Here is a 23926-nt window from a genome sequence, read left to right on the forward strand (position 1 = left end):
ACTGAAGCAAAGTAATCATTAAGTACAGATGGTTGGAAAGGATCACAAGCAACTATTGAAAGAGAGTCATTACCAATATCCTTGGCAATATTTATATTTAAGCAACACAACTTAAACGGCAAGACAAACAAAACACTAGAGGAACTCAACTGGTCAGGCAGCATCTATGGAAAAAGTAAACAGTCAAGATTTCAGGCCGAGACACCTCTTCAGGACTGAGAAGGAAAGGGAAGATGCCAGAATGCAGAGGTGGGGGGGGGGGGGGGGGGGAGGGGAAAGAGGCTAGCTGGAACATGATAGGTTAAGCCAGCTGGGTGGGAAAGGTTAGAGAAGGAAGAATCTGACAGGGGAGGACAGTGGACAATAGGAAAAAGGGAAGCAGGAGGTGACCCAGAGGAAAGTAATAGGCAGGTGAGAGGAAGTGAAACATCAAAGTGAGGAATAGAGAAAGAGGCTGGGGGAAAACCTGTTCACCGGAAGGAGAAATCGATATTCGTGCCATCAGGTTGGAGGATATCCAGAGGTGCTGCTCCTCCACCCTGAGGGTGGCCTCATCTTGACACAAGGGGCCATGGATCGACACGTCGGAACGGGATTAGGAATTGGAGTTAAAATGTTTGGCCACCAGGAAATCCCGCTTGTGGTGGATGGTGCGGAGCTTCTCGATGAAGCAGTCTCCAATTCATGATGGGTCTTACCAATGTAGAGGAGGCCGCACCGATATTCATGCCATCAGACGCAATAGACGGCTCCGGCAGATTCAGAGGTGAAGTGTTACCTCACCTGGAAGGACTGTTTGGGGTCGTGAACGGAGGTGAGAGAAGAGGTGTATGGGTGGGTGACACAGATTATCTGACCATTATGATGTTGCTGTCTGTGGGAGTTCCCAATGCAATATAACCCTAACCCTAACCCTAATGGAAGAATCTCCTCCAGAGGTTGGCAATCACAGTGGAACAGTATGAGTGGCTAAACTAACTAGTCAATAACAAGATCTCTCTCAGATTTCAACCCCAGTTCAACTAGAAACAAAGCAAATCTCACGGTAGCTCAATGTAAAGTCACTGCAATTTCATTTTAATGTTGATTTTTTAATTTGCTTATTGATAATCAGCTTATTGCAATAGCCAAAATTTAATGAGCAGATTTTAATCCTTCCTGGTGACATTTAAGATGAAAAATTTAAAAAATAGTAGAAATAGAGTGGAAAGCTCAGAATCAAGTTTATTATCACTGACATTTGTCGTGAAATTTGTTCTTTCATGGCAATAGTATAGTGCAATTGATATTTTTAAATTACCAGAAGTTACAATAAAATATAAAACAATGGTGCAAATACGTCTTCCTCGGCCCTAACAGACTGCATGTGAAGGAGCTGGTGCAGGAATAGACCCTCTGTTTTCCCACTTCATTTGCTTGGCATGTCTTCTCAGTGGAGTCCAGACAGAGAATTCCTCCCATAACTGCAGGCGCTACTCTTCGACAGATTGTCAACAGCCGATCTGATATCTGGGTTAAACAGAACAGTTCAGATCGTAGCGTTTGTCGAGCTTGCCGGTGAGAACTCTTTGGTTCGAGTCTCTTTGTGAGCAGATTCCTGGAATGTGTAAAGTAGGAATGGATGAACGCAGACTGTCAATGTCTTTAACCAGCATTTGCGATGCTTTATAAAAACAACTTATTCAGGCAACACAATCTGTGTGAGGCCAGACCACTGCTAGAGAAACAGCACTTCATGTTCAGTCTGAATCATCTACCACCTGGCACCATCAACATTGATTTCTCCAATTCGTCTCGTTCTGTCTCCTTCTCATCTGCACAGGTCCTCTCATGTCTTTTTACAAAAGTTTATTCTCTAATACAAACATTCTATAACAATTAGGCCATCATAACTATTTACAATTTCAAATTAAAACAACAATAGTGTCTACAATGCACTTGAGCCCCTGAGGGACTCACTGTTCCCAGAAATCCACCACTCTGCCCACAGAAACCATCTGCTCCTTCTCCAATGACACCCAGAAGAAGGGCAGGCATTCGGCTAGGGCAGAGCCCTTGACTGCTTGCCATCTGGATATGTGAATGACCAGCCCGGCCAGGCCCAGAAGCAAGCCCTCCAAGAAACCCCCGAATAACTTCTCACACATACTCCACCCCTCCAACCTCCTATTGCTCAGTTTCCTTCCACTCCCACACCTACACCATCTGCCAATCATCTACACACCCCTCCTTGCAGGTGTCCTATTTCCACTGTTCCCATCTACCCAACCCAACTCCTTAATTTAGTTCCCCTCTTTCCCTTCCTTTCCCATCAGATTCCAGCATCTGTAGCTCTTTGTTGCCTCCACCTCTTACCTGCCAGCCTCACTTGCCATCTCACTGGACTATTGGGAGCAATTTTAGGCCTCATATCTAAGAAAGGATATGCTGGCATTGGAGAGGATCCAGAGGAGGGTTATGAGAATGAATCCAGGAATGAAAGGGTTATCATATGAGGAGCGTTTGGTGGCTCTGGGCCTGGACTCGCTGGAGTTTAGAAGAATGGGGGGGGGGGGGGGGTCACATTGAAACCAACTGAATATTGAAAGGCCTAAATAGAGTGGATGCAGAGAGGATGTTTCCTATAGAGGAACACAGCCTTAGAATAGAGGGACATCCCTTTCGAACAGAGATGAGGAGGAATTTCTTTAGCCAAGGGTGGTGAATTTTGTGGGATTAATTGCAACAGACAGCTGTGGAGGTCACTTGGTATATTTAAAACAGAGTTAGATAGAAACTTAATTAGTAAGGGCATCTAAGATTATGAGAAGAAAGTGAAAGAATAGGGTTGACAGGGAAAATAAGTCAGCCATGATGGAATGGTTGAGGAGCTCAATAGGTCGAATTGTCCTCATATGTTTTAAGGTCTCCATCTTTCCCTCCCCCATTTGATTTCATCTGTCAATCAACGCTTCCTCGCCTGCGTCTATCGCAGGTCAGCTCCTGCCTCACCCGTTTCCTTCACCTTTTTAAACTGGCTGACTCCTCTCTGCTCTTTCAGTCCAGATGAAGGACCTTAACCCAAAATGTTAAATGTCCATTTCTCTTCACCAATGCTGCCTGTCTGGATGAGTTCCACCAGCAGCTCGTTTTTTTTTGTTCCATATTCCAGCATCTGTAGTCAAAGTTCAAAGTAAATTATTACCAAAGTACAGTACCTATACGTCGTCATATACTACCTTGCTATTCATTTTCTTGCAAGAAATTACAGAAAAAAATAATGTAATTTACTTAAAACTATACGTGAACCAACAAAGGCTGACAAACAACAAATGTGCAAAATGAGACAAACTGTGCAAATAAAAAATAATACTGAGAACTGAGTTGTAAGAATTCCTTGAGTGTGAATGAGTAGGCCATAGAATTAGTTCAGAGTAGTTGTGATTGAATTAGTTCACACTTGTTCAAGAACCTGACGTTTGTAAGGTAATTCCTGTTGCCAAGAGTTACTTTGTCACTTTATCATTTCCTGTCCGTCACCTTATGTTCAGATACTCCTGTACTTAAATTCACTTGGTATAGATAGAATCAGTCTGTGTATACAGCCAGACTCAAACAGTCATTTGTACATTGTGTTTTATAGGATTGCTTTTATATTTATTTATTGTTTTATGTTTTATTGCACTCTTTATGCTTATTGTGTTTTTGTGCTGCATCAGATCCAGAATAACAATCATTTTATTCTCCGTTACACTCATGTGCTGAGGAATGACAGTAAACAATCTTGAATTGTGAAATGCTCCTGTATCTGGTGGTGTGGTCACCTTTGTTTCAGTTGACCTTGTTTCCAATGTGTACATGTCTCCCATTGTTACTGGTTTATCTCACTCAGCTGCTACCATCGAATCCTTGAATGATACGCCACAGAAGAGGGCTGTTGTGTGAATTCTATATTGTAAATGGATTTAGGTCACTGGTTAGTGATTATCAGTGACCATCACTCTGGGCTGTAGCTGATGACTCCAACTTCTGTTAGAGGTTGTCTGCATTGCTCATACTCTCAGCTCCAAGGCAGAAAATAACATCCGAGCATGAACACAGTCTGAAGCTGAGACCACAGGGCTTGTGCCCAGAGAAATGCTAGCTTTTGGGAGCCTTGCCTGCTTTCCATTCCCTTTCTATTGAGTAGTGGAAAGAGTGAACAGCTTCAAAGTCCTGAGTGTCAACCCCTCAGAGGATCCATCCTGGGCCCAGCACAAGTGGGCCACACAGCGGCTCTTCTTCATTCGCAGTTTGAGGAGATTTGGTATCCAGCAAATTTCTACAGTGGAGACCATTCTGACTGGTTGCATTGCAGTCTGGTATGGAGGCTCCACTGCACATCCAGGTGGTTGGAGCACTGGCCACAGCAGTATTCTTTTGGAGAGGAAACAGAGCTATTTGTTATGCTGTGGTCTTATTTATCGCTCAGACAGAACTCATTATTTGCTCATTATCACATTACGGCATATGGGAGCTGGTACTGCTCAATTTAGCTCTTGTGTTTACCCCAGCAGTGGCGATACTTCAACAATACGACGTGAGCTGTAATGGAGTTTGACATGTCTGAAAGCTGTGAAAGGCGAGATAAAAAAAAGGCCCGTTGTAGCATACCACACATTCAGATCAGAAGCATTGTGTAGACGTGTTAAATATAGCACATTGTCTGCTGATCCGTCAAGATCAGCGGCCTAACGAAGCTTATTTAATGCTATTCCTGCGTCCAGTTCTGGGAAGCGGGTGAAGAAAGCAAGCCAGTGACTAATTGGTTGTGTCAGCAAGCCTCTGCATTACTAACATTCAGAGCTGGCACCTGAAAATAAAACAAAGTAAGAATTATGTGGCTGAATTGAACCTACACAGAAGGACCATTGTGGGGATGCTAATTGACAGGAGTAGCTGGCCTACTTCTTTGCTGTCCGCCTGTGGGGCTCCTGCAAGGTAACATACTCTAAGCTGTGTCTCCTAGAGAAACCAGCCTGCCAGGAAACAACGCTGCTCGGCCTCCGGAGTAAACTATTTAAAGGATCACTTGTCGGAATCCGCAATTAAGAAAGATAAATACATTATATTATGACTGCCTCCTATTTAAAGAATCATTTGTCAGAACCCACAATTGAGAAAGGTAAGTATATTATGACTGCCACAGTTTCAGGGTTTTCCAGATTGAAACACATGATATGCAATGGACTCACTTTCAAGGACTCTACAACTCATTTTCTTGGTATTATTTATTTAAGGATTATTATTATTATTATTATTATTATTATTATTGGTATCTGTACAGATTTACCTACTTTGCATATTAGCTGTTTATCAACCTGCTTTCATTGATTCTATTGTGTTTTTTAGTTCTACTGTGAATGCCCACAAATAAATGAATCTCGGGGTAGTATATGGTGACATATGCATAACTTGGCAATATATTTACTTTGAACTTTGTGAAGTTTTCTGGCCAGGATGGATATGGCGCAGAAGTTCCTTCATTTAAGATTCAGATTCATTTATCCATCACAGGTAGAGTACATCAAAATATACAATGAAATCTGTCAACACTCACAAAATGCTGGAGGAACTCAGCAGGCCAGGCAGCATCTATAGAGAAAAAAAAAGTACAGTAAACAAAGGGCTGTGGCCCAAAACGTCGACTGTACTTTTCTCCATTGATGCTGCCTGGCCTGCTGGGTTCCTCCAGCATTTTGTGTGTGTTGCTCAGATTTTCAGCATCTACAGATGTCCTCTTGTTGGTGTCATTTCTATTAACAACCAACGTACAGAAGGATGCACTGGGCAGAGCCCACAGGTGTCACCACACATTCTGGCACCAACGTAGCATGCCCACGAAGTTTCAATAGGTACATTTAATGTCAGAGCAATGTATATCCTGAAATTCTTTTTCTTCACAGGCATCCATGAAAACAGAGGAGTGCCCCAAAATGACCGTTAAATGTTAAAACCCCAAAGCCCCCCAATTCCCCCCTGCCATGCATAAGCAGCAGCAAAGCAATGAACCCCCCCACCAGTAAAAAAGCATCAGAACCCCTCCACTGAGCACTCAAGCATGCAGCAAAGCATCAATAAAGACACAGTCTTGCAGTACCACAAAGACTACTCTTTCACCCGGTAATTCAACATACCACAGTGTCCCTCTCTCTCTCTCTCTCTCTCTCTCTCCCCCCCTAATAAGGGAAAAAGAGGAGTCCCTGCTTCACAGCGAAAGGGGAAACATAACAGAACAACTCATTGATTTATGGTGTTAAAAGTCTGTTGCCTTGCTTTTTCCAAGCTCTGTGTCCAGGAACTCAGATCTCTGGGCACACACCCAGCAGCTTACAATCTTCCATCTCCCACGAAGCGCCAGGCGGAGGCACTGGCCTTGAGTCCACCCACCTCCAGAGCCACGAAAATCCAGCACCCTGAAGGCGCGCTAGTCTTCCAGGCCGCATGTCGAAAATCCGCTGGTCACGAGGCCCCGAGAGCGGGTCCCATTCCCGCAAAGAACCAAAGACAGTGTGTAACACCAGGTCAGGGTCTTCAAAAGAACCCAGAAAGGGAAAAGAAGAGATATCAAAGATAGAAATAGAGCTGTTTTCGAAGATGCAAACAAAGGAGTCAAAGTTGTTCAACACAACCACGCAACACACAAGCAACATCTAGAACAACAGAACAAAACAAGACAACAGCAGTAAAACAGCAGCAACCCCCCCCCCCCCCCCACCACACCATCTCACACACAGACACACATCTCCAGCAAAGGCCGCTTCCAGGCCTAGGCTCTCAAACTCACAGACATCAGGCCTCCAACTCCAGTCTCTGGCCCTTTACATCCCAATGTTGGGATGATATCTGGAGCTGGCAAAACCTGACAAGCAGCAGTGAGCAGGTTATTGGTGAGTTCATGCCATTTGGAATAGACTTAGTCATAGAGTCATTGAGAAATACAGCACAGAAACAGGCCTTTAGGCCCATCTAGTCCATGCCAAAACCATTGAAACTGCCTGCTCCCCTCGATCGGCACCAGAACCATAGCCCTCCATATCCCGACTATTAATATACCTATGAAAAACCTCTCTTAAACATTGAAAATGAGTTTGCATGCATCACTTGTGGTGGCAGCTCATTCCACACTCTCACGACACCTCCCCCCGAATGAAGAAGTTCCCCTCACATTCCCTTTAAACTTTTCACTTTTCACGCTCAACCCATGACCTCTGGCTGTAGTCCCACCCAACCTCAGTGGATAAAGCTTGCTTGCATTTACTCTCCTATACCCCTCATAATTTTGTATACCTCTATCAAATCTCCTCTCAATCTTCTATGTCCTAAAGAATACAGTCATAACCTTTTCATTCTTTCCTTATAACTCAGACCCGGCAACATCTGTAAATTTTCTCTGAACTCTTTCAACCTTGTTTATATTTCCTGTAGGTAGGTGACCAAAACTGCACACAATTCTCCAAATTAGGCCTCACCAACATCTTTTACAATCTCAACATAATATCCTATCATTGGTACTCGATACACTGATTTATGAAGGCCAATGTGCCAAAAGCTTTCTTTACAATCCTATCTACCTGTGACACCACTTTCAACAAAGTATGGACCTGTATTCCCAGATCCATTTGTTCTACCTTAGATTCCTATGTCATTTACTTGGATTTTCAAAAGGCATTTGATAAGGTGCCACACATGAGGCTGCTTAACAAGATAAAATCCTAATGCGTTACAGGAAAGATACTAGCATGGATAATGAAATAGCTGACAGGCAGGAGGTAGCGAGTGGGAATAAAAGGAGCCTTTTCTGGTTGGCTGCCAGTGACTAGTGGTGTTCCTCGGGGGTCAGTATCGGGACTGCTACTTTTCACATTGTTTGTCAATGGTTTGGATAATGGAATTGAAGTCTTTGTGGCCAAGCTTGTAGATGATATGAAGATAGGTGGAGGGGTAGGTAGTGTTGATGAAGAAATGTGATTGCAGCAGGACTTAGATAAATTGGAAAAATGAGCAAATGGAATACAGTGTTGGGAAATACGGAATAATGCATTTTGGTAAAAGGAACAATAGTGCAGACTATCATCTAAATGGGGAGAACATTCAAATATCAGAGATGCAAAGGGACTCAGGAGTCCTTGTGAAAGACTCCCAGAGGGTTAATTTACAGGTTGAGTCTGTGGTAAAGAAGGCAAATGCAATGTTGGCATTTATTTCAAGGGGAATAGAATATAAAAGTTAGGAGATAATACTGAGGCTTTATAAGACCCTAATCAGGCCTCACTTGGAGTATTGTCAACAGATTTCGGCCCCATATCGCAGAAAGAATGAGCTGTCGTTGGAGAGAGTGCAAGGAGGATCACGAGGATGATTCTGGGAGTGAAGGGGTAAACATATGAGGAGCATTTGGCAGCTTTGGGCCTGTACTCACTGAAATTTAGAAGAATGGTGGGGGTGGATCTCAATGAAACCTACCAAATGTTGAAACAACTAGATAAGATGGATGTGGAGAGGATGTTTCCTATGATGGGGGTATCCAGAATTTGAGGGTAGGGCCTCAAAATTGAGGGAGTGACCTTTTAGAACATAGGTAAGGAGGAATTATTTTACCCAGAGAGCAGTGAATCTGTGGAATGCTCTACCACAGACTGCAGTGGAAGCCAAGTCCATGGGTATATTTAAAGCACAATTTGATACATTCCTGATTGGTCAGGACATCAAAAGATATGGTGTGAAGGCAGATGTATGGGGTTGAGTGGGACCCAGGATCAGCTATGATGGAATGGCGGAGAAGAACTGATGGGCTGAATGGCCTAATTCTGCTCCTTGATCTTATGGTCTTACCACACTCCTCAGTACCCTACCATTCACTGTACAAGACCTACCCTGGCTGGTCCTACCAAAGTGCAAAACCTCACAGTTATCTGCATTAAATTCTATCTGCCATTTTACAGCCCATTTTTTTCCAGTTGATGCAGATCCCTGTGCAAGCCATGATAGCTTCCTCACTGTCCACTACACCCACAATCTTGGTGTCATCCACAAACTTGCTGATCCAGTTAACCACATTATCATTCAGATCATTGATACAGATGACAGACAACAAGGAGCCAGCACTGATCCCTGTGGCACACCAGGCTCCACTCAGAAAGACAACATTCTACTGCCACCCTCTGGATTCTCCCACAAAGTCTAAGTCTAATTCAATTTACTACCTTATCCTGAATACCGAGCAACTGAAATCTCTTGACTAACCTCACATGTTAAGTGCCTTGCTAAAGTCCATGTAGACAAATCCGCTGCCTTGCTTCCATCCACTTTCTGGTAACTTCCTCGAAAAACTCTATAAAATTGGTTAGACATGGCCTACCACGCTTGAAGTCATGCTGACTATCCTTAATCAGTCCATGACTATCCAAATACTTATACATCCAGCCCCATAGAAAAGCTTCCAATAACTTCCCCACAACTGATGTCAGGCTCACTGACATATAATTTCCTGTTTATGTTTAGAGCCTTTCTTAAACAGTATAACATTGGCTATCCTCCAATCCACTAGTACCTCCCTTGTTGCTAAGGATTATTTAAATATCTCTACTACGTCTCGGCAATTTCTGCACTTGCCTCCCACAGGGTCCGAGAAAACACCTTGTCAGGCCCTGGGGATTTATCCAACCTTATTTGCCTCAGGGTAGCAAACACCTCCTCCTCTGTAATCTGTACAGGGTCAATGAAGTAGAAGCCACTTTGCCTCACTTCTATAGACAGCTGTCTTCCGAGTAAATACAGATGCAAAGAATTCATTTAAGATCTCCCCCATCGGTTTTGGTTCCACACATGGATTACCATTCTGGTCTTCCAGAGGACCAATTTTGTCCCTTGTAATCTTTTTGCTCTTAACATATCTGTAGAATCCCTTAGGACTTCCCTTCACCTTGTCTCCTAGAGCAACTTCGTATCTTCATTTAGCCCTCTTGATTGCTTTCTCTTGTATTTCTGATACTTCATAAACACCTCATTTGATCGTACTTGCCAGTACCTGTATCCACTTCCATTTTTCTCTTTACCAGGGCCTCAATATCTCTTGAAAACCAAGGTTCCCTACACTTGCTATCTTTACATTTTGTTCTGACAGGCAGATACAAGCTTTGTACTCTCAAATTTTCACTTCTGAAGGCCTTCCACTTCCAAGTACAGCTTTGCCGGAAAACAGCCTGTCCCAATCCACTCTTACCAGTTAATGGTGCATTCGCTCACTATACTGATGATTACAAGATGAGGATCTGCTGTGCTCAGGGTCAACCATGGAAAATAAGAAAATGGAACAGCACAGCACAGGATCAGGCCATTCAGCCCACAATGTTGTGATGGACAAACTAAACAGCAAATCAAAAACAACCAAACACTCATCCCTCCCAGCTACACCCTATCTGTGTATGTGATATAGAAGTCAGTACATAAACCAGGGCATTATGATATGGAGAGTGAGCTGTCTCCTCCTCTCCACGCAGCTAGTGAACCCAAAGAAACAACAGAGACTAATACAGTTTGGCACCAACGGTGTCACAGGAGTTGCCAGTCAGCATTGAACACAACGTTGGACTGCCTTAGGAACTTCGGCTCCAGATGTTTCCTTCGGAGTTTACTCCTGAAGCTTTTCCCTATGAGTGAGTATAGCTGTAAAGCAGCAGAATTTTGAGATCAGAGCTTTCCATCTCCTAGAGGAGCTGCCAATCATGGCTTGGGAACCTCATCTACCCAATGCAATTGGTTTTCAGGTGCCACTAACTCACCTTTGCCTCTTCTCCTGTCAGTACAAATGATTCTGCCAGGCTTAATAGCTGAGATACACGTAAAGGCCAGGAGTTGGACTTGGTTATCACAGGCAATTTGAGATGCATGCTTTTGGGACCATTTAATAGGTAGTCGGAGCTGATCCCCACTACTATTCCCGGCTACAAGGAACCATGATTACAAGTGGTCTGATGAGTAACAACTTTGTGAATTGTTTTGTCCTGTCAACACTACTTAGCTGTGCAATTTTCCACATTGTTGGAGCACTGCCAGTGTTGTAACCATCCTGGAATAGTATGACTAACCGTGTTACAGGTCTCTAACACTAGAGCAGGGAGCTCGTCTCAGCTCATGGCCAGTGCACTTAACTATTTATAAAGGTCACAAATCCCCTTCATATTTTTGGCTCACTTGCCGAAGTTCCAGCTTTCACCGTGGATGTGGATATTCATGACACTAAAGCCGCTAAAGGCAGGATTTCCTGGTGGCCAGCCATTTGAATTCAGCTTCCTATTCCCGTTCTGATATGTCTGATCCATGGTCTCTCTACCGCCATGATGAGGCAACTCAGGTTGGAGGAGCAATACTTCATATTTAGTCTAGGTAGTCTCCAACCTGATGACATAAACTCTGATTGCTCTAACTTCTGGTAATCTTTATCCCCTCCCTCCATCTCTCTTTATCTATTTTCCATTCTGGTTACCCTCTCACCACTTCTCTTCTCACTTGCCCATCACCCTCCTTTGGTTCCCCTCTCCCTCCCTTTCTCCCATGGTCCACTGTCCTCTCTTATCAGATTCTTGCTTCTTCAGCCCTTTACCTTTTCCACCTATCACCTTCCAGCTTCTTGCTTCATCACCCCCCAACCAACCCGCCTTCCTCCTGAACTGGTTTAACCTATCACCTGCCAGACTCTACTACTTCCTCTCTCTTCACCGAAATCCCCCTCCCCACCATTTTGTTCTGGTTGCTGCCCCCTTACTTACCAGTCCTGATTAAATGTCTTAGTGTCTTGGCCCGAAGCATTATTTGTTTGTTCCCCTCCATAGATGCTGCTTGACCTGCTGAGTTCCTCCAGCACTTTTCTGTGCGTTGTTCACAACATTTTGATGGATTAAATGTCCACCTCCATCCATGGCTAATGCTGGCAATGCTGCAAAACATTTGATCTGCTCTGTCGCCATAGATTTAATCACTATGCATTTATACATGAGCTTCTGTGCAGCCTTGCCAACATTGACACAAGTTTATGAGCATCGTGGGAATGCCAGAGGGAAGGATAAGGTAGGCCACAAGGATACACGGAATCATAGTCTCAAATGGCATAGAAACAGGTCTTTCAACCCACCATATCAATGATGGTCATCATGCCTATACATACTAATCCCACTTGTCTGTACTATTCCATATTCCTCTATACCTTGCGCAATCAAATATCTGTCTCTTAAATGATACCTCTTAACTACTGTCACTGTTCCTGCCTCCACAACCCTCTCTGGCAGCTTATCCCAAATACTGACTATCCTTTGCGTGAAAAAATTACCCCTCATATCTCATTTGAGGCTCCTCCCTTTCCTCTTGAACCTCTGCACCCTGGTTTCAGATGCCCACGCCTTGGGAAACAAGCACCTCTGATCTAACTTACCTATACCTCTCATAATTTTATTTTCAGTACCTCTGCCATGGCAGCTTTAGCCTCCTTCGCTGCAGTCCCTGGCATTACAGATTAATCTCTCGGCCCAGTGTTGAAATCAAACCCATAAGGAATATTCATTGGGACAATCTAAAGAATGGTGTTTGCTTCCTATGACAATATTTATTTAACCAGGTGTAAACACTTGGAAGTGAGAAAATTGACTGTTGGACTGACAACTGAGAATCATTCAATGGTAGCCTGCCAGGCAGGGTGTGGAACAGCTGGAACTGTGAAACCTTGGATGGATGTAGAATTTAACATGGCTAGGGACATACTTGGGAGTTATTGGGAGATGCTGATTAAAGATTAGCTTTATTTGTCACGTGTCAGATCATCAAAATACACAGTGAAATGCTTTGTGTTTGTGTCCACAACCAACATAGTCTGAGATGTACTGGGGGCAGCCTACAAGGGTCACCACACTTCCAGTGCCAACATAGCATGCCCACAACTCACTAACCCTAACCGTATGTCTTTGGAATGAGGGAGAAAACTGGAGCACCCAGAGGAAACACACATGGTCACAGGGAGAAAGTACAAACTCCTTACAGGCAGTGGCAAGAATTGAAATCTGATCTTACATCTGGTACTGTAAGGTGTTATGCTCTTGTGTCAACCTTACTGTGTGGAACAGAGACCAGTTCAGCATAGTATGGACCCTTCAGCCTTTCATGGTGTGCTAACTTATATAAACTTACTCCACAATCAATCTAATCCAATCCATAACATTCCATTTGTTTTATATCCATGGGCCTTTCAAAGAATTCTCAAGTGCTCCCATTGTATCAAACTCTATCACCATCCCTAGCAGTATGTCCCATGCATATACAATGCTTACAAAAAGTATTCACCCCCCCAGAAGTTTTCATGTTTTATTGTTTTACAACATTGAATCACAGTTGATTTAATTTGGCATCTTTTTGACACTGATCAACAGATAAAGACTATTTCGTGTCAAAGCAAAAACAGAACACGACAAAGTGTATGAAACACAAAATAATTGATTGCATAAGTATTCAACCCCTTTAATATGACACACCAAATCAGCCAATTGGTTTTAGAAGTCACATAATTAGTTCAATTAAGATCAGTTTTTGGAGATCATCTGTGTGTAGTCAAGTTGTTTCAATTGATTGTAGTAAAAATACACCTGTATCTGGAAGGTATAACTGTTGGTGAGTCAGTACTCTAGCAAAAACTACACCAAGAAGACAAAAGAACACTCCAAGCAACTCCACAAAAAGGTTACAGTTAAGTCAATCATCAAGCAATGGAAAGAATATGGAACAGCTGTAAATCTGTCTAGAGCAGGCCAACCTCAAAAACTGAGTGACTGTGCAAGAAGGGGACGAGTGAATGAGGCCACCAAGAGACCTGTGACAACTCTGGAGGAGCTACAAGCTTCAGTGGCTGAGATGGAAGAGATTGTGCATACAACAACTGTTGCCTGGGTGCTTCACCTGTCGCAGCTTTATGGGAGAGTGGCAATGAGAAAGTCACTGATGAAAAAATCTTACAGAAAATCTCAGCCAGAGTTTGCCAGGAGGCATGTGGGAGACTCTGAAGTCAGCTGGAAGAAGGTTCTATGATCTGATGAAACCAAAATTGAGCTTTTTGGCCATCAGACCAAACACCATGTTTGGCGTAAACCAAGCACCACACATCATCAAAACACATCATCCCTACCATGATGGTGGCTGCATCGTGCTGTGGGGATGCTTCACTGCAGCTGGCTCTGGAAGGCTTGTGAAGGTAGAGGGTAAAATGAATGTAGCAACATACAGAGAAATCTTGGGGGGGAACCTGATGCCGTCTGCAAGAGAACCGAGACTTGGGAGATTTGTTTCCAGCAAGTCAATGACCCCAAGCATAAAGACAAAGCTACACAGGAACGGCTCAGAAACAACAAAGTTAATGTCCTGGAGTGGTCAAGTCAGACTCCAGACCTCAATCCAATTAATAATTTGTGGTTGTACCTGAAAAGGGCTGTACATTCATGCTCCCCATACAATCTGACAGAGCTTGCGTAGTATTTGTAAAGTAGAATGGGGAAAGTTGCAGTGTCCAGATATGCAAAGCTGATAGAGACCTATCCACACAGACTCAAGGCTGTAATTGCTGCCAAAGGTGCATCTACAAAATACTGACTTGAAGGAGGTGAGTAATTATGCAATCAATTATTTTGTGTTTACTCTCTGTGTAAAAATCATACCTATAGCATCTCTGCTAAACTTTCCTCTATTCACATTAAATGGATGTTAGGCCCTTTGATCCATTGAGTCCATATTAACCATTGGGCATCCATTTACATTAATCCTATTCTAATCTCATTGTATTCTCTCCACTTCCTGTTGATTCATCATGTTGAATCATCAATAGTTGCACAAACGTTCCAAGGAACAAGCTTTCTTCCCCTAAATGTTTTAAAAACGGGCTAAGGATTTGTTCTTACTTAACTAAGAAAAAGAAGGAAAATAATTTAAAATTGTTTAAAAAAAAGTTAATTAGAGCAGCTTAATGCTGCAACAGAGCCAGCAACCCAGGTTCAACTCCGCCGTTGTCTGCAGGGAGATTGTACATTCTCCCCATGACCAGGTGGGTTTCATTCAAATGCTCTGGTTTTCCCCCACATTACAAAGACATACAGGTCAATAAGTTAATGGGAGTAACTGGGTGGTGAGGGCTCGCTACTGTGCTGAATCTTTATTAAAGAAAATTAAAACATCCTATTAATGGCTTTGCTTTCGAGCCAGCAGACTGAGTGGAGCTGGGTAGAATGGGATGAAGTGAAAGGAAGAACACGGAGGCTTCTAGTGACCAGATAGGGTTGGGTGTTTGATTGAGTGGGGCAGAAGCGGTCACTGTTCTCAGGTGAGTGGAGGGGCTGGGGTGGTTAAGTGAGCCACAGATCATGAAACAGGCAGATAGAGGAGTTTGACTGGGGTAAGGAGGAGGGAGCGTGGAGAAGCAGCCGCATGTTGGGTGGGATAGCAGCAGAGACAGATTATGATGAGATGGGTCATGGTCGGGAAAGAAAAAGGATCACGGATCAATGAATGAGAGGGGATAGTATTACAGGAAGGGAGAAATGGATCGTAGAGAAGAGAGGAAGGTGGTGGACTGAAACAAGTCGTACTGGGCAGAAAATGCTCCTCCTTGTAAACCATCAATGCTGTGAAATCATTTATAAAATGAAAATACTGCAAACATTGGAAATCTGAAATAAAACCATAAAATACTGGAAATGCTCAAGATGAGCATGTGAACAAGAAAGGGTTTCTAGCCGACATTAAGGAGATGGGACTTAAGGGAATGCACGGAAATATGAGCCTCTTTGCCAGATTGGAGCATTCAGTACCCCTACTCCTTCAAGCAGTAAACAGAGACTTTTTATACATAGTACCCAATATCCAGTGACACAATGCCAGACAGGGCTTTGCAGCTAATCATATATTCTTTAAGGCGTAGTTGCAGTTGGATTGAAGATTTTCATCTGCAATTTGCATTCAGCCAGGTCCTGCAAGTAGCAACAATCAGATAATACCTGGTTCTACCAATCACCCGCCAACTCTTGTCCCACCCCTCCCGCTTCACCTCTTTATACTATCTATCTCTCCTTTACTCTTTCAATCCTGATGAAGATTCTCAACCCAAAGTGCCAACAGTCCATTTCCCTCCACACATGCTGCCTGACTTGCTGAGATTCTCCAGTAGCTCATTTTATTTGCTCCCTGGTTCTTGTGATCATGGGTATAGAATAAATCCTAGCCAGGAAAATCCTTGCTCGCAAAGGTTGCATCATGGAATTTTTTGCATCCACGTTGAGCAAGAAGTTGATGACTTCCCATAGACATGAATCTGGAAGGCTGGGAAACTAAGTCAACAACTTCTTCATCAGCCAGGTCTGGGATTTTAGACCCAGATTTTCATTCCTGGGTCTGAAGTGGGAATTAAACCCATAAACTTGCAGCTCAGATACTAGCATTTTCCCCATTGAAACGTAGCTGATAATGTGTCATTGGTGATATGGAATATGTGACCCTTTTCACTACATTTAGTATAGAAAGCTACTCTCTATACTATTCCCATTGCTTATCTTCATGTTCCAACTTCCAATCAAAAAATAGGATTTTTACTCCATTTTGTGGTTTCTTCAAACAACATATTTCTCCAGGAAACTGCACTGTTTGCTGAACAAGTTGAACATTGTTTCTGCAGCAGACTTTTAATTCCTTACCAATGTTCATCTTTTCCAGCTCTGTCCATCAGCGACCCCTCCTTCAGAAGTAACGAGTCTTCCTGGATGGCTTTTTCTCCCTTCAACATCCGCCACAAGACACACATTAGGATGCAGTTCCTTGCTCGATCACCAGATGGCATCCTATTCTACACAGCACAGCATCTCGGCACTCAGTCGGGTAAGGGCCAGACTGTATGAACATCGCCTGTTAATCACAAATATGTGCTGATAAAACTGCAAGCTAATAAGAGAATGTGATTCAAAAATCTGCAACACCTTCTGCTTGTTCATCTTGCTTTCACACAGATTAGCTCAGAATTTTAAAGTGCAAGAAAACACCTTTCAGCTAATTGCTGTATGTTTGCCATACAACTCAGAGGCAATCTCCCCAGCCCACAATGTGCATTCTAACCATCAGAATCAGATTCAGGTTTACGATCACTGACATATGTCATGAAATGTGGCAGCAGCACAGTGCAATACATAAAAATTATTATAAATTATGATAAGAATATGTTGTAGTTAAAAAATAAACAACTAGTTCAAAAAGTGAGCAAAATCGTTCATAGGTTCATTGTTCGTTCAGAAATCTGATGGGTGGAGGGGAAGAAGTTGTCCCTAAAAGACTGAGTGTGGGTCTTCAGGCTCCCATACCTCCTCATTGATGAAGGGCCGGGGTGCTTTCACTGTGTGCTGCGTCTGCGAGGCTGAGTCCGGTGGCGTCGTGGAAGTCCATAGCGGGGGTATTCCCTTCTGCCGCCTGTGTGGGATGACGAGTCTATCGGGAGGACTTGTGGAAACTGTGTGGTGGTTTCTTTCAAACTTATAGTCTTTTAACATCTTTGGACTATTTTAACTGTGCCCGTGGTCTGTTTTTTTTTAATCAATTATGGTATTGTCTGCGCTGTTGTAACTATATGTTAACTATAACTATATGTAACTATGTGGTTTTGTGTAGGTCTTGTAGCTTTAGTTGTTGGTTTGTTGGGTGGTAGAGTTGGTCTCCTGACTTTGTGTGTCTGGGTAGTCTTGTTTTGTCTGGTGGATTTGGAGCTCCTTTCCGGGGAATGTGCTAAGATGGTAGCACGATATTAATATGCAGCAGCCTCTCTTGACTCTGGACTGGGGATTGCCAAACGTTATTTGGATTTTCTGGTGTAGTCTGTTTTGTCATGTGCTTTTGTGATATCATTCTGGAAGAACATTGTTTCATTTTTTAACTGCGTTGCATTTGTGGTTTCTAAATGACAAAAAACCGAAATTCAATTCAATTCAAGTGGGCATGCCCCGATGGAAAGAGCCCCATACCCAATATTGTGACGTGAATTTTTTTGAACATTGCTCTTGAACAAGTGAGACCTAATTTTCACCAGAAAGATTAAATTGTTTCTCATTATTCGAGAAACGCTTTAATTATTTCATGTACTTCAAAAAGGTCACCACTCGTTCTCTGGATTTAAGGGAGTGTCTGTGAAGCTTAACATTGGTTGAGCTGGTATCAGTCAAGTGAATCTGCTGTATTCTCCAATTATTTCCAACTGAGATGTGCTACCCTGATCTTGATGTTCATATCAGGCCAGGATCCTCATAATTGTGTATTCCTGATATTTTCCAGTAGTTATAGTTCACCCTTTCTGTGATTAAATCAAAATGAACAAAAGAATTCTAACAGCTTGATGCAGAACGGGACCAGACATCAACAAAGTCCATTTTAACAGATAATCACAGCAAAGAGAATTGGTGGGTGATGTTGCAGCAAATCCTACCAAGAAAAGCAGGATGAGTTCTCCAGGAAAATGCAGTGAGTGGAGACAGTCCCATCAAATTTGTGTTGGCAAAATCAATCCTGGAAAAGTAGGCCAATGTGAAGGGACATTGAAGTGAGGGGTGGGGTGGTTTCTATTGTCTCTCTCCCACACGTTCATTCCTCTTCACTCTCTTCCTGTCTCCCTCTCTTTCTGGCATACTTATTAGTTTATCTTGGTGGGCTTAATGGTATTTTTTTCAATGATGTTTCATGTTCCTATTGTTTATTCCTTTTGATAATTCTCCCATTATTCACTCCCAATTTAAACTCAGCCTTCGAGCCTTGAGCTTATATTTTGAGGAGAAATACATTTTCAAACACACCAATGCCTGGGTTTCCTCCTCCTTATGCAAACAAACACAAGAATATTTTCACTCATACCACAGCTTTTTATCACGAACAGTGCCTCACCAGGGCATTATAAAGCATAATTTGCCAGCAAGCCCCATATGGAATTGTCCTGTCTGAAGAAAAATTTATTTCAGGATTATTCTAAAGGAAAAGAGAGATGTCACTTGGTGACAAAGTTTGGGTGGTACTTTCCAGAGTTCAAGTCACAACCTGCAATGAGGTCATTAAGGAGAGGACAAGCCAGACTGTCAGATACCAGAGATCTCAAAGGAGATGGAGGAGATTACTGTAATAACATCTGCACATTAAGAATATTCTAAACATCACATTGAAATTTGAAAAGATCCTGGATTTTAATTTGGGGGATTGATTATCAAGATAAGATTTAAAGAAATACATATCAAAAGTGAACCATACATATATAAGTGTTGTAGCAGGCCTTAGAAGCAGATTTTCCTTATTACACCATTTTTTTGTTCCAACAAAGTATCTTCATCAAATAAAATGCTTCACAATTTAAAACATTAAAGGAATATCATAAATGTTTAATACTAATGTACTAAATCAAATTGGCTTCTCTCTAGAAATTTAGAAGTAAGATTTAAAAAGAAACAAGAATTAATTGCATCTTGTGGTACAATAAATGCTTTAGAAGTGGGAGTTTTATAAACTTTGAAGTTCATTGAGTATCAAAAACAACCAAGCTCTTTGTTCTCTTCTTGTACATTATCCTGTAACCACAGCATCTGATTGGCTCGTTGGCTTTAATTTCATTTCCACCATTTTTTCGACACAGTGATTTCACTGCAAGACCTAAAGGTGCCAGGGGAAGGAGTTCCACAGAGCCAACTTTTATTAAGTCCACAAAGAGCTTGCAGTTTTCTGAGAGTAAAGATGACTGCACAGAGTTCCAAAGTTGTAAAAGCAAGTCTTCTGCCATTTACTGTGCTGATAACTAAATCTACAGATCACACTGCGCTCTGGGGAATATTCTGCATGTCAATATTATGGTTTAAAAATAATGTGGCTCTTTCAACATTGAGCAGTTTACCGAGCACGGAATGAACTGCTAATTATATCTGAAAGGTTGTGTATCAGAAGCCTTAAATGTCAGGAGTTATAAATGCCTTTCATTTACAACCAGCTTTCCCCTGGTTATATTTGTTGCATTGGGAGGTGGGGGGGTGTTAAGATGAATGAGGTGCTCAGAGAATGAACATTATTTCATTGGTCCTCTCTCTGTTTGGGGCACCATGGTAGTGTAATGGTTAACACGACACTATTATGGCATGGGACTTCGGAGTTCGGAGTTCATTTCCGGACTCCTCTATATGTCCTTCCCATGAGCACTTGGGTTTCCTCCGGGTGCTCCACTTTCCTCCCACAATCCAAAGACATACCAGTTAGTAGGTTAATTAGTCATCGTAAATTGTCTTTTGATTAGGTTAAGGACAAATAAGTGGGCTACTGGGCAGCGTGGCTTAATGGGCCAGAAGGACCTGTCTATGCTGTATCTCTAGATAGAGGGCTATGGGTAATCCTAGGTAATTTCTAAAGGAAGTATGTGTTCCGCGCAGCATTCTAGGCCGAAGGGCCTTATTGTGCTGTAGGTTTTCTATGTTCTAAATAAGTAAAAATAAAAATAATTAAGTAAATACCATTGCACTATTGTCATTCGTGATTATTCTTTAAACCACTCCAAAGGTAATGAGATCCTCCTGAGCAAGTACTATGAATCAAAGCAGCTTCACTTAGGGATTGAGACACAGCACAAGACTGTCTATAACGAAATGAGACAGGACAGTATTATTCCCTAACAGGAGAGCTAGTATTGCACTCTCTGGTTAGGACTTCTACGTATTGATTAAAGAAACTTTCCTGAAAACACTTGACAAACTCTTTCCCATCCAACACTTTTACAATATGAGTCCCAGTCATTATGTGGTAAAATCATCTACTATCACAACTATATATTTCTTGCAACAGTCTCTACAAACTTGCTCATCTAAATTCCTCAGACTGTTGGATAGCCTATAATATAATCTGATTGATGTTGGTCATACCTATCTTATTCCTCATTTCTACCAATAAAGCCTCACTAGACAACCTCTCCAGTCTGTCCTGTCTGAGTACTAGCAGGAAATTCTCCTTGACTAGTAGTGCCACACCTCCCCCCTTTAAATCCTCCCACTCTATCATGTCTTAAATAAAAGGAGCACTGGAACATTGAGCTGCCATTCCTGCCCCTCCTGCAGCCAATTCTCACTAATAGCTACCATGTTATAGTTCCATGTGCTGATCCATGCCCCAAGCTCATCCTCCTTTCCAACAATACTCCTTGCACTGAAATATATGTAGCTCAGAAAAACATGCTCAACCATTTGATTTCTGACTCTTTCTGTAGATTTAACATCTTTCTCCACAATCACTCCACAATCTGTTGTGACACTCTGGTTCCTGTCCCCCTGGAACTCTGATTTAACCCTGCCCCCACCCCTCAGCATTAGCAAACCTACCTGTTAGGATATTGGTTTCCCCCAATCTCCATCCTTGCAAAATCACTGTGGTAGATGGGCTCAGGTCTCTGAAATTAGACTTGGACCTCCGTGTTATAATTTATGTTGAGTTTTCTCAGCACTGTGGACTACTACAAAGGAGATAACGCTGGCAATATAAAGTGTATAGATACCTTTACGAAGTGACTTCCCCATTTGCCATCGTAACCTCTTTATGTATTCACAGGGGACTTCTTGAGCATTGGACTGGAACGTGGTTTGGTGCATCTTCGTTACAACTTAGGGGATGGTACAGTTTTCTTGCGCACAGACAAGGCAGTGGACACTACTGGAAGAACATGGCACTTTGTGGAGGGTGGCCGGACTGGAAACCAAGGATACCTAGCACTGGACAGAATCAATGTGACCAGACCCTCCCATGTTGGCATGACTGCTTTGGACACCAGAACTCTTTTCTTTGTGGGTGGAGCACCTAACCTGAATGATATCAATGCAATGGCAGTGGGGAATGAACCTGTAGGCTTTGATGGTTGTGTCAGGGAACTTGTGGTGAATGACTTTGAACTCAAATTGACTGAAAAGGGGGCCAAAGATGGAAGCAATATTGGTGATTGTGACAGAACGGCTTGTGGTTACAAAACATGTGGAAATGGGGGGAACTGCAGTTTAGACTCGGCTGGTAATTTCTTCTGCACTTGTCCCCCTTTGTGGGTTGGGACCAATTGTGAGGTATCTGCGATCTGCCTCAATAATCTGTGTAGACACGGGTCTCTCTGCATTCCTGACCTCTCCTTTACAACGTACAGCTGTGCTTGTGCTTTAGGATGGGAAGGGGTCCACTGTGAAAATAAAATTGTGCTTTCCACTGCAAAGTTTTCTGGAAACTCTTATGCCAAATACAATGACCCGTTGTACCCGAAGAGAGATCTCCGCTTTACTTCCATCTCTCTCAACTTCACCACTAGTCAAAGGGAAGGTCTGATTTTATGGATGGGGAAAGCAGAGAACGAAGATAATGATTATCTTACTGTTGGCATCTCCAATGGAAACCTCAAGCTAGCAGTAAACCTGGGGGAAAGAATTATCCTGCCATTTGTCTTCAGAAACATCTCGGTCTGTTGTGAAAACTGGCACTCTGTATCCATTCACCAAAACCAGACCACCATCACTGTGAAGCACAATAATAAGAGGATACTTTATGAAGACTTGGATCCAGAGAGAAGATATGTTGCTTTGAATTACGGGGGCATTTGCTACTTTGGTGGCTTTGAGCTCTCCAGGAAGGTGAAGATTGTCACAGCTGGACTCTTTACCCAAGGGATAGTGGGCCAAATTAAAGATGTTTTTCTATTCAAGGATCCAAGACAGGTCCTATTTTCTAATATGGAAGGATACAATATCTTAAGTGGAGATGGATAGTGAACTGCAGTGATAGCATTGAATTTAAATTCAACAAGCTTGTAACTTATAACTAAACAAATCCTTAAATATGAAACTTTGATTTTACATGTCGGGTTTTTTCAATATAGCTCAATTTTAAATTAATGATTGATATTGCCTATGCTCAGATATCATGCTGTTTTGTTTAAATTACTTAATGTAATGTGCTGGCTAATTAGACATGTTAAGTGAAGGAAAAAATTAAATTAGCAGTTTCAATTCATCCTTTACAAAATTTGTTTAAAAAGTTATTTTTGCCTGTCAAAAGCAATGCTTTAACCTGTATGAATTTTCTGATTAAAATTAGCTTTTCTTCACTCAGTTGAATTAGGCTTCTTATGTACTACTTTAATTGTATTTGTGATATTGAAAAATGAGTTATAAGTGAGAATAGAATGATAAACTTGTGTAATCAATATTTATTTTGAAAAGCTGGAAGCTGATCAGTAAGGCAATCAAAAGTTACCGGGAGAATACAGGAGAACGGGGTTGAGAGGGATAATAAATCAGCCGTGATGAAATGGTGGAGTAGACTCGATGGGCTGAATAGCCTGAATCTGCTCGTCTGTCTTATGGCCTTTTTCTCTAAACTCCACTCTTTTACAAAGGGGTTACTCGGATTTAAGTTTCAAACAGACTTAAGGATGTCCTTTCACTATTAATGACACATGCTAATGTATGGTAATACCTCAGTTTCTGAACAATTCCTTACTGTAAAATTCACAAATTATTCAATTTCCTTTCACTGTGAAGATAGCACTGATAGGTTGAAAAGATGTTTAGAAAGATATCCGATATTTGGTACATAGCCATTGATACCAGCAGGGAACTGTGACTCACCTAATGATGATGCAATTTATCAGAAACAGGTGGCCTTATTAATAAAGTCATCAATTCACAAGACTGAACACGAGGAAATCTGCAGATGCTGGAAATTCAAACAACACACACAAAATGCTGGTGGAACACAGCAGGCCAAGCAACATCTATAGGGAGAAGCACTGTCGACGTTTCAGGCCGAGACCCTTCGTCCTTCAGTCCTGACGAAGGGTCTCGGCCCGAAATGTCGACAG

The 23926-nt window shown here is 42.3% G+C and overlaps 1 protein-coding gene across 1 annotated transcript in view; it reads left to right on the forward strand.

Annotated features, from left to right (window-relative positions):
• Positions 1-23104, forward strand: part of eys (eyes shut homolog) — a 1854977-nt gene extending 1831873 nt beyond the window's left edge. Inside the window, exons 48-49 of the mRNA XM_073056513.1 lie at positions 16756-16917; positions 21640-23104. Of these exons, the coding sequence (XP_072912614.1) occupies positions 16756-16917; positions 21640-22832 (1355 nt within the window). The 3' untranslated portion in view covers positions 22833-23104. The remainder of the gene's footprint in view (positions 1-16755; positions 16918-21639) is intronic.
• The last annotated feature ends 822 nt before the right edge of the window (positions 23105-23926 follow it).

Source organism: Hemitrygon akajei, chromosome 9 (assembly GCF_048418815.1).
Source record: "Hemitrygon akajei chromosome 9, sHemAka1.3, whole genome shotgun sequence".
Lineage (NCBI taxonomy): Eukaryota > Metazoa > Chordata > Chondrichthyes > Myliobatiformes > Dasyatidae > Hemitrygon > Hemitrygon akajei.